This window comes from Anomaloglossus baeobatrachus, chromosome 2 (genome assembly GCF_048569485.1).
Source record: "Anomaloglossus baeobatrachus isolate aAnoBae1 chromosome 2, aAnoBae1.hap1, whole genome shotgun sequence".
Lineage (NCBI taxonomy): Eukaryota > Metazoa > Chordata > Amphibia > Anura > Aromobatidae > Anomaloglossus > Anomaloglossus baeobatrachus.
In genome coordinates, this window is record NC_134354.1 from 40224257 (window position 1) to 40235602 (window position 11346).

The 11346-nt window shown below is 46.8% G+C and overlaps 1 protein-coding gene across 1 annotated transcript; it reads right to left on the minus strand.

Annotated features, from left to right (window-relative positions):
• Window positions 1-1292: 1292 nt before the first annotated feature.
• LOC142282255 (protein kinase C delta type-like) lies at window positions 1293-10023 on the minus strand. The gene is made up of 10 exons (XM_075332953.1): window positions 9429-10023; window positions 9127-9215; window positions 8806-8976; window positions 5543-5634; window positions 5344-5406; window positions 2894-3032; window positions 2592-2783; window positions 2359-2487; window positions 2078-2265; window positions 1293-1882 (listed from the first exon to the last, which is right to left on the minus strand). The coding sequence occupies exons 1-10, from the start codon at window positions 9916-9918 to the stop codon at window positions 1816-1818; spliced, it is 1620 nt and encodes a 539-aa protein (XP_075189068.1). The 5' UTR covers window positions 9919-10023; the 3' UTR covers window positions 1293-1815.
• Window positions 10024-11346: the final 1323 nt, after the last annotated feature.

Below are 11346 nucleotides of genomic sequence, written 5' to 3' on the forward strand. Positions count from 1 at the left end.
CGGTGTTTCTCTTCCCGGCAGGTTGATGGTGACTGCCTTTCCCTGCACCTGTGTAACGTGTACGGTTCCAATGGGTTCCCACCGGTAACCTGCTCCCCAGCTTGGATGGGTGCTGAAGGAGCCCCTTTTGCCCGCAGGCTCTAGCCCTGGGAACTTTAGCCTTGGCGGTGACTGTGTTTCCCTCTCTCGGTTGGACTGTTGCCTTCTGACGGGATTTGGCTGCTGGGAAACCCAGGAGGTTCCCTTCGCTAACGGATTTGGCAAATTCACGGCGACTCCTAGCCTTGCCGGGGTCCGTAAACCCCTGCCGGATGGTGCTGGCTTCTCTTTGCGTACCGGGCCGGTACCGCCAGGCCACCGCCCGTCCACGGTCCTTACGGTAAACTCCGATAGGCCACTCCTGCAGACGGTCACCACCGTCTGCCAACCTTGCTGATCCGTCCGGGCCACACACCCGGACCAACTTCAGGCTGCTTAACTGCCACTTTACTCCTCTCACTTTCACTTCCCAAACTGATCTCTCTCCACTCCTCAACTCATCTGCCTGCTTTTCCCGCCTCCAGGACTGTGAACTCCTCGGTGGGTGGGGCCAACCGCCTGGCCCGCCCCCCTGGTGTGGAAATGAACCCCTGGAGGAAGGCAACAAGGGTTTTGTGTCTGACTTCGGTGTGCCTGACCGGGAGTGTGGGGTGTGTAGGTGTTGTTATCTGTGGCCCCTGGTTTGTCCAGGGCGCCACAGAAGTGTCACCTTAGGAATGGACGGGTGTTTCGTATGGAAATCTGGGAAGTGAAGGTGGGTTTATACTGAGGTGTTACACCCTGGTTGAACTTTTATGAATAAACACAATAATAGGAGACATTTTTCTAAACTGCTGCCAGGAAGAGTGAAGCAGTGACCGATAGTCACCAGGAGCTCAGCCGTGACGTGTACCTGCAGTTTACACCTTTATCTATAATAATTTGGATTTCTGTAGCTGTAACCATTTGAAACTATAACATGTATATATTATTTCTCCTGCGCAAGTGAACCCCCCCCCCCCCCAAAAACACCAGAAAAAATGTCTTCCTTCCTTCACCCCTCCAGATACAGATTTAAAAATTGACCAGAGAGTTTGATGTAAATCCAAAATGGTACCAATGAAAAGTGGATACGCATTATTACCACATTATATGCACCCTTTGCTCTTAAGGGGTGGGATGTAAAATAACTTATCCATGAAGATATAAATAAATCTGCTATTACTACTAGCACATGATAGTGAATGGTTTTGTTTATTGCTGGTAAATGTCCTTTTAGGTTCTTCTCTGCCACTAGTCGTGTGAGCTCCACCGAGGGAAAAGGACTACAAGTTGCCATTTTCTTGTTATGTTTATCCATTGGCACTCAGGAGAGGAAAAACCCCCTTTGGGGGAAACCTCTAGGGAACCATGGCCTAAGGATAAGTGCCCTTCCCTGGGGGCACGAGGCAACATGTTGTCTAGTAGTGCTGGTCCACGGTCATATTATTGACTCCTGGTAGGATTGTCATGGTCTACAGCTCCATGGTCTAAGTAAGGATAAGTGCCCTTCCCTGGGGGCACAAGGCAAACTGTTGTCTAGTAGTGCTGGTCCGCGGTCATATTAGTGACTCCTGGTAGGATTTTCATGGTCTCCAGCTTCTCCTTGTATTCAGACACTGCAGACGCAGCAATAACCCCTAGCCCTGATTATGGCAGGGCGTAGGAGTGGATTTGGCTACACTGCAGGTCACGGCCCTCAGGACACTCCTAGTGCTGGTGGAATAGGAGCCGGTGAACAGCGGTTCTCAAAGCTGTTCACTTCCAGGGTTTTATCCTCCTCCAGATCCTGTGGAAGGCGTCCTTCACAATTCTGCCAAATGTCCTGCCGGGAGAGATAATAGGTTAGAAAGAATCCTTATATCGGAATAAGACATATGAATTGGGACTGTCCTAAAGCGATAACATGTAAGTGGCAGTCAGTAAGAGGTTTCCACACTACACTCTGCTGACAGATTCATAATATGAGAGATGTGCCTCAAAAAGTCCCCCTATCCCCGTCCCATTTACACTGACTCACCTGCGATGGGGTTTTACAGGCCTTTGATTAGATATTATAGGTTTTGGTATGGATTCTATGACCTTCCATCCTTCATTGGCAAATGTGAATCCACAGAACAGGTTTTGACCTGTTTCGTCTATTGGTGTATTGTTGGTTTCAGTGAAGGACAGGACGTCTTTCATTTTATCAGATGTCATCACTGGTGGCTGCCGAAAGAAGATACAAGAGTGAGAGCGTTCATAAAGAAGAAACAACAGAAATGTACTACTGCCACCATCTTCTCTGGGTCATATACTTACAGGGGGTAGCTGGAATGGAGGACACGCTGTGGCTTCCTCTACATCTGTCCAATTGATCTCCATAAAGAATGGATGATCTCTGATGTTCTCCACAAATTTCTGCCGACTTTCTGGGTCCTTATCCAAGAGCTGGGAACATAAAATGAAGATGATTATTCAGTCTCCAGTCGTTCTCCATTGTGTATTTCATTACATATATTCGCTGTATTACTGAGATGTGTCTTTATACTCACCCCCTTAATGATGGCTTTGAGTTGGGGGTCCATTTTCCTTTTGAAGACAGGATCATCATTAATTATTGCTTTAATGGTGGTCTCATCACTTTTACCTCGATAGAATGGATGTTGGCCAGTAGCCATCTCGTATATCATCACGCCAGCAGAGAACCAGTCCACTGCCGTGTTGTAGGGCTTCTCTTGGAGAATCTGTGAAGACATGAAAAAAACAATAAGAACATTGCTCAGCCAGCAGAAGACATGGAGATGTCCAGCCTTGTACACAGTGATCACTCAGGGACATGTAGACGATTTCTCACCTCAGGAGCCATGTATTCTTGAGTCCCGGCCCAACCTGAAGTCTTTGTATCGCCAAAGATGTTCATCACGGCCAGACCGAAATCAGCGATCTTCAAGTGACCGGTGCTGTCCAGTAAAATGTTCTCTGGTTTTATGTCTCTGGAAAGAGTTTAAAAAAAATGCCATAATGTAATTATTATATTAGCCTGGCTGATAACGTAGTAGGGCCTGAGATATCAAGTGTCTACCACCCTCTACGTTCCCCCATGATGAAGTGGCCAGTGATTCGCTAGAGTGCCGCGAAACATGCGTCGGGCCTCCTGCCACTGGACCCAGTTAAATGCCTCTTGTAACGGGCACTTTTGCCACGCTCCTACCAGACACCTCCCCTAACTCCAGGTGCAAATACCTTATACCTTAGTTAATTTTCCTACAGGGTTTACCCCTGTTAACAGGCATACATAAACTGCCTAGGGACCTTCCAATTTATTATCTGGTGTAGTTTTACTCTCCCACAGGGTTTACCCCTGTTAACAGATACATATAAACTGCTGAGATATTTCCTGATTCTAACCTGGTATAGTTCAACTTCCCACAGGGTTTACCCCTGGTAACAGGCACATATAAATTGCTTAGGGATCTCCTGATTCTTACCTGGTGCACTTTTACTTCCCCCTAGGGTTACCCCTGTTAACAGGTATACATAAACTGTCTAGGGATTCTTTGATTAATACCTGGTGCATGGTTTACCTCTCCACAGGGTTTACCCCTGTTAACAGGCACATATTAACTGCTTATGGATTTTTGTTTAAAACCTGGTGTATGGTTCACTTTCCCACAGGGTTTACCCCTGTTAACAGACATACATAAACTGTTTAGGGATCTGTATTCCTTTCACCTTATGTGTCAGGTTATATGTGAGCCTCTATTGTGAGAGCATTTATCCTTCGTCCGTACTCGGCATTTGATTTGCATATATCATGTCCCCCATCCTCTTTTGATATGTTTAAAACTATGTGTCATTATGTATTGCACTGTGCACTTTAATGATTTTGTCTTAAATAAATACTGATTATTCATTCAGCAATTTGCTCTTGTTTCTCCTTTCTATCATGTATTTCTGAGCTGCTGCCATCCTGGTGTGGATCCTCCATGCTGTTTTTTCTTTTGTCTCTCTAAAGGGGGCTTTAAACGCTGCGACATCGCTAATGCGAACTCGTTGGGGTTACGGAATTGGTGAAGCACATCCGGCCGCATTAGCGATGCCGTTGCGTGTGACACCGATGAGCGATTTTGCATCGTTGCAAAAACGTGCAAAATCGCTCATCGGTGACATGGGGGTCCATTCTCAAAAATCGTTACTGCAGCAGTAACGAGTTTGTTCCTTGTTCCTGCGGCAGCACACATCGCTCCGTGTGACACCGCAGGAACGAGGAAGCTCTCCTTACCTGCCTCCCGGCCACAATGCGGAAGGAAGGAGGTGGGCGGGATGTTATGTCCCGCTCATCTCCGCCCCTCCGCTTCTATTGGGCGGCCGCTCAGTGACGTCGCTCTGACGCCGCACGGACTGCCCCCTTAGAAAGGAGGCGGTTCGCCGGTCACAGCGACGTTGCCGGGCAGGTAAGTGTGTGTGACGGGTCTGGGCGATGTTGTGCGACACGGGCAGCGATTTGCCCGTGTCGCACAACAGATGGGGGCGGGTACCCACACTAGCGATATCGGGACCGATATCGCAGTGTGTAAAGCCCGCTTTAGGCCTCTTTCACACGTACGTATTAAAAGGGTGGTTGCTCTCCATGTTCCGTGTTTGTGGCACATGCGTGTTCTCCTTGTGTTATACGTAATAACACACGGAGAACAGAAAGTGCCGCCTTACCTGATTCTTCCGGAGCTGCCTGTGGTGCTGAATGACAGTGTCCGGCACAGGCCACGCCCTGCTGACGCTGCTTCCTGCCCCCAGTGAAGAAGATGCGTTGTTCAAAATCACTGGGGGTCGGATGCAGGTGACAGCCGCGGCAGAGACAGCAGGGCTGGTGGAGGTGAGTTTGTGGGGTTTTTTTTTATTTTTACAATGACACGTGTGTTTCTCCGGCGCGTGCCACGTGGAACCGCATCCAAACTACATCCATGTGGGACGTGTGACACCCGTGATGTTGGAGGAAACGTGGACATGTCGGCCGTTTTTGCACACGCACAAACGTACAATCCACACGGACACACGTTCCGTGTGGATTTACGTTAATGTGCCTGTTACCAAAGGGTAACATTGGTGTACTTGTGTACGTGTCTCCGGTACGTGAGAAAACTGCCAAACACGTACCCGAGGCACGTACGTGTGAAAGAGGCCTAATGGAGTGTAAAAGTCTGATAACGTATTAGGGCCTGAGATATCAAGTGTCTACAGGGGGCATTAGGATGAGGGTATAAGTGTATATATACCAGGTCTACAGAGAAGACGTGCTGCACCTACCTGTGTATGATGCCTCTGGAGTGGAGAAACTGCAGCCCACAGATCAGCTCAGCAGCAAGAAATCTAATGACCAATAAAACAACAGAAAATGATCAACATCCAACATTTCATCAACTAAACTAAGAGAGGAATAATGACATAAAGCCAGATGAGCCTGACAACCATCATCTGCATCTAATATATCCATGTTCTGTCTTACCTGGTGATTGCAATCGGAAATGGGGCATTGTTTGACATGATGTCTAGAAGGTCTCCTCTGCTGAGATATTCCATGACGTAGAATAAGTAGTCCTGTGATAAAGCAGGGGAGATAATAGGTGTTACTGGTATAGTCTAGATATGGGGCCCTGGTGGTAATGTTATAATACATGTAATGCTATGGTAGTCACCTAGAAGAACATTGCACACAGATGGCCATATGGACAGGCATTCATAGGATATATAGAAGACTCAGAGCAGTTACATTGTGAGCCTCGTACATAGTTAGACCCGCAACACACATCCGTGTTTCCGGTACGTGTTTGGTACGTTTTTGCACGTACCGGAGACCCATGTTATTCTATGGGTGATGGCAGACACGTGGACCGCACATAGAGTATGTCCGTGTTCAGCACGTTTCATCCGTGTGCGTTTTTAAACGAACGATGTCTTTTTTTTTTTTTTTTTTAAATTCAGTATACTTACCTTTTTTCATGATGTTCGTAGTCATACTTACATTGGCGCTCGGTCTGTTTCTTCCCCCGGCTCATACTTACTGCTCCCCAATAACCAGCGCGGCGAGGAACAGCTGTGCAGCGAATACGCGGCAACAATTACTTTGAAAAAGCCGGCCGCTCATTAATCAATCTCGTATTCCCTGCTTTCCCCGCCCACAGGCACCTGTGATTGGTTACAGTCAGACACGTCCCCCACGCTGAGTGACAGCTGTCTCACTGCACCCAATCACAGCAGCCGGTGGGCGTGGCTATACTGTGCAGTGAAATAAATAAATAAATAATTAAAAAACCCGGCGTGCGGTCCCCTCCAATTTTAATACCAGCCAGATAAAGCCATACGGCTGAAGGCTGGTATTCTCAGGATGGGGAGCCCCACGTTATGGGGAGCCCCCCAGCCTAACAATATCAGTCACCAGCCACCCAGAATTGCAGCATACATTATATGCGACAGTTCTGGGACTGTACCCGGCTCTTCCCAATTTGCCCTGGTGCGTTGGCAATCGGGGTAATAAGGAGTTAATGGCAGCCCATAGCTGCCACTAAATCCTAGATTAATCATGTTAGGCGTCTCCCCGAGATACCTTCCATGAGTAATCTGTAAGTTACAGTAAATAAACACACACAGTGAAAAATCCTTTATTTGCAATAAAAAACACTAACTAATACCCTCTTTCACCACTTTATAAAGCCCGAAAACCCCTCCATGTCCGGCGTAATCCACGGAAGTCCAGTGTCACATCCAGCTCTGCTACATGAAGGTGACAGGAGCTGCAGCAGATACCGCCGCTCCTGTCAGCTCCACGAAGCTACTGAAGAGAGCCGCGCGATCAGCTCAGCTGTCACTGAGGTAACTCGCGGCCACCGCTGGATCCTCCAACTGTGACCGCAACTCACCTGTGACTACATCGCTGTCACTCGGGCGACTTGCTGTCATAGTTGGAGGATTCAGCGGTGGACGCGGGTAACCTGAGTGACAGCACAGCTGATCGCGCGGCTCTTTTCAGTTGCTGCGTGGAGCTGGCAGGAGCGGCAGTGTCTGCTGCAGCTACTGTCACCTTCATGTAGCAGAGCTGGAAGCGACGCTGGACCTCCGTGGATTACGACAGACATGGAGGGGTTTTTCGGGCTTAATAAAGTGGTGAACGAGGGTATTAGTTAGTGTTTTTTATTGCAAATAAAGGATTTTTTCACTGTGTGTGTTTATTTACTGTAACTTACAGATTACTCATGGAAGGTATCTCGGGGAGACGCCTGCCATGATTAATCTAGCATTTAGTGGCAGCTATGGGCTGCCATTAACTTCTTATTACCCCGATTGCCAACGCACCAGGGCAAATCGGGAAGAGCCGGGTACAGTCCCAGAACTGTCGCATATAATGTATGCGGCAATTCTGGGCGGCTGCTGACTGATATTGTTAGGCTGGGGGGCTCCCCATAACGTGGGGCTCCCCATCCTGAGAATACCAGCCTTCAGCCGTATGGCTTTATCTGGCTGGTATTAAAATTGGAGGGGACCGCACGCCGTTTTTTTTAATTATTTATTTATTTTACTGCACAGTATAGACACACCCACCGGCTGCTGTGATTGGGTGCAGTGAGACAGCTGTCACTCAGTGTGGGGGGCGTGTCTGACTGCAACCAATCACAGGCGCCTGTGGGCGGGGAAAGCAGGGAATACGAGATTGATTAATGAGCAACCGGCTTTTTCAAAATAGTAAAATCCGCCGGAGTTTATATAACAGCTGTGCAGCTCCGCACCGGTGATCGGGGAACGGTAAGTATGAGAGAAGGCTGCTCACTTCAGTCACTCAGGGGATTAGCGGTCACCGGTGAATCCTTCACGGGTGACCGCTAATCAGTACGCGGCACACAGACAGAGCCGCGGCATGACAATGAAGTCGGGTGAAGTTCACCCGAGTTCATTCTCATCGCGCAACTCTGTCTGCTGTCAGCCGACATGTATAAACCACATTGTGCATCACACACACGGACATTCCACACGGACATTCCATACACGGTCATTCCACACGCACACACGGACAGCATACGCCATCACACGGATGTCATACGTACCGGAGAAACGCCCCTAAAAAACGGAACACGGACCCGAAAAACGGAACGGGAGACACGTACGTTTTTATGCAGAAGTGTGTTTTAGGCCTTACATAGGTTGAAAAAAGACCTAGGTTCACCTAGTTCAACCTTCCTCCACCAATTATACATTTTGTTACTAAATCATTTGTTACCAACAATGCTGTGTGCACTGAAACAAGAAATAATCTAGCCTATTTTTAAAAGTTGTGATAGTGTCAGCCTTTGCTACCTCTTGTGGTAGGGCATTCCACAGTCTGACTGACTGCTCTAACTGTAAAGAACCCTTTCTTATTAAGCTGCCAGAATTACCTTCCTTTCACTTGCAGTGATTGCCCCCTGGTCTTTAGTATTGTCTTTGCAAGGAATAAGTCATGTTACAGTACTTTGAATTTATACACATAAATGAAATCTCCTCTGAGACGTCTTTTTTCTAAGTTAAACAAATCCCACTTTTCCACCTCTCATCATATGGGAGTCGTCCATTCCTTGGAATAATCTAGTTGCTGCCTTTGAACAGACTCTAACTTCTGAACATCCTTTTTAAAATATAGAGTCCAAAAGTGAATCCCATATTCCAGATGTGGCCTTACAAGTAATATATATAGGGGTAGCTATAGAGGGGTAACTATAGGAGTAATTGTGGAGGGATTACCTGGGACTGGAAGGTGGAAAAAGCCCGAGTAAAGAATGGACTCTTCCTAGTCATCTCCAGGACCTGTCGTTCTATCAGGATCTCGTCTCTTGAGTTGTTAAGTAGGCGCCTCTTCTTCACCATCTTCACTGCCACTTGTTGTTGGGAGGCCTTATGTGTGGCCAACATGACCTGGAGGATACAAAGCATTAGAACTGGAGGAAAGGCCCGTCCTGCCATGAGACGTGACGAGAAGATGTGAAGCAGTGATGTTCCTAGAGTCATATTACTGCTCCACATCACACACATGAGGAACACATCACCACAATTCCTAATACTTACTTTACCAAATCCGCCCTCTCCAAGGATTTTATGGAAGGTGAAGCTCTCCAGTCCAGTCACAATGATGGGAGATTCAGCTGGAGTTGTCCCTGATGGAGAGAGGAGAAATAAGATGTATTATTCCTATATAATGCTAATGTGGCCTCCTATAGCAATTACAACATGGGGTAGAACAATATTAGAAGGTATCAAAGAGAAAAGGCACAACAATCATAATAGGTGGGGAATTCTAAAGGTTCACAATCCCATCAATTACTACATTGGGGGGCTTTTGCCTCTCAGGGTCTTAGATCTGCACTCACCTGACAGCTGCTCAGTGTCAGCTTTGGGGGACCCGCTGGATCCATCATCAGCTTTGTCCCCCATTGCTTCTCCCCTTTTCCTCTTGCTCTCGATACTCTGCTGTATCGGGCTTCCAGGTCTCTTTGAAGCCTTGATAAGGCTTTGGTTGGTGCCATCTTTTTCATCCTCTGATGTTACTATTCTCCTTTTTTTTGGCACCTCATCTATTCTCTCTCTCTTTCTCTTCCTAAAATTCTCCATATTCAGCTCAGGTTCAGCTTTGGGGGAGACGCTGGATCCATCATCAGCTTTGTCCCCCATCACTTCTCCCCTTTTCCTCTTGCTCTTGATACTCTGCTGTATCGGGCTTCCAGGTCTCTTTGGAGCCTTGATAAGGCTTTGGTTGGTGCCATCTTTTTCACTCTCCGATGTTTCTATTTTTTTTTTTTTTGGCACCTCATCTCCTCTCTCTCTCTTTCTCTTCCTCAAACTCTCCATATTCAGCTCCATAGATTAAATTCTGGGCTGAGGAAGGTCCTGTCCACCTCTAGAGCGCTCCCGGATGGCTCCTGGAACTGCTCTTCTAACAGGCCTTCTATTATTCGGTCTTATAATTTATATAACACCAAAATTTGCTAAGCGCAAGTAAAAATCGCCTTCACACACTAAGTGATGAAAACAAATGGACGATATTCCGGCTGCAGCGACATTCTGATGACTGTTCTATGACATCACAAAGGGATCACATTCTATAGGTCACATGACATCACAAAGGGACCAATGCTAAAGGTTAAGTGACATCACCGAGAGACCAGTGACATCATCTGTCCCTACAGGTGAACTTGCAGTAGAATATCTGTGTCTGCCTCCAGCTTCTCCCTCTCTCCATAGAACTATGTGAGCACCAACTGTCATCTCCTAGCTCAGTAATGGCAAAATCTGTACACACTGGACTCAAAGTCATAAAAGAGTTTTTGCCAGAGTTTTGATGTCAAAATTCTTAAAATGTCACATGTTTTATGCATTTCTTCATTCCACAAATGTTTTGTGATTTTTTTTTATGTCCAAGTAAGAGGAAAGTGGACAGAGCTTGGGCAGAACGGTGCATGCTCATTATATGGAGATAAGGTATGCACATCAGTGACTATGCAAGGGGAATACATGTAATAGCAGAAACTGCTGTGTGAATACTGACATGAAAAATTCAATAGCTATATGTAAGAATGAAATGTGAAAAATGGAACCTGTACATGTAATAGCAGGTTCCATTTTTCACATTTCATTCTTACATATAGCTATTGAATTTTTCATGTCAGTATTCACACAGCAGTTTCTGCTATTACATGTATTCCCCTTGCATAATCACTGGTGTGCATACCTTATCTCCATATAGTGATGTTTATTTAGGTTTTTTGCACCCAGTTCAGACTTAGAATGGAGTTCCAAATGTTATTCCTTATTTGGTGCATGCTCATGACTTCCCGACAAACAGGGCTGTATTTTGCCTTCGTGCTGCCCTAGGCACTTTAAGTGGTCGCGCCCCTTAGAGACAACGTAAAACTGAGTTTTCGCACTCGACATCTGTTTAAGGCAGATCTACTCTGTAAAACACTTTAAAAAGTATCAATGAGAAACAAAGGGCACTAACCCCCCCCCCCCAATGGGGATCACCACGGGGACATCAAAACATAGCATGAGTATAAAATATTCCCACCACACCGTCCCTACTTATATACTGTGACTGTCACACTGCCCCTAATAAACTACACACTGCCCTCCCTTATAAATTATACCCACCACACCTTCCTCAATTATGAAATATGATCTGCACATTGACCTCACATCATGCTGCCCCCTCCTCACAATGTCCCATGCATGCTGCCCCCTCCTCACAATGTCCCATGCATGCTGCCCCCTCCTCACAATGTCCCATGCATG

Bases quoted from the DNA above. Each gene is read 5' to 3' on its own strand.
- LOC142282255 (XM_075332953.1), bottom strand. From the start codon at position 9,918: ATGGAGCTGAATATGGAGAGTTTGAGGAAGAGAAAGAGAGAGAGAGGA. The intron at 8,977-9,126 runs GTAAGTATTAGG...TGTATCCTCCAG, and splicing joins GAGAGGGCGGATTTGGTAAA to GTCATGTTGGCCACACATAA. The intron at 5,635-8,805 runs GTAATCCCTCCA...GCTTTATCACAG, and splicing joins TTTCCACCTTCCAGTCCCAG to GACTACTTATTCTACGTCAT.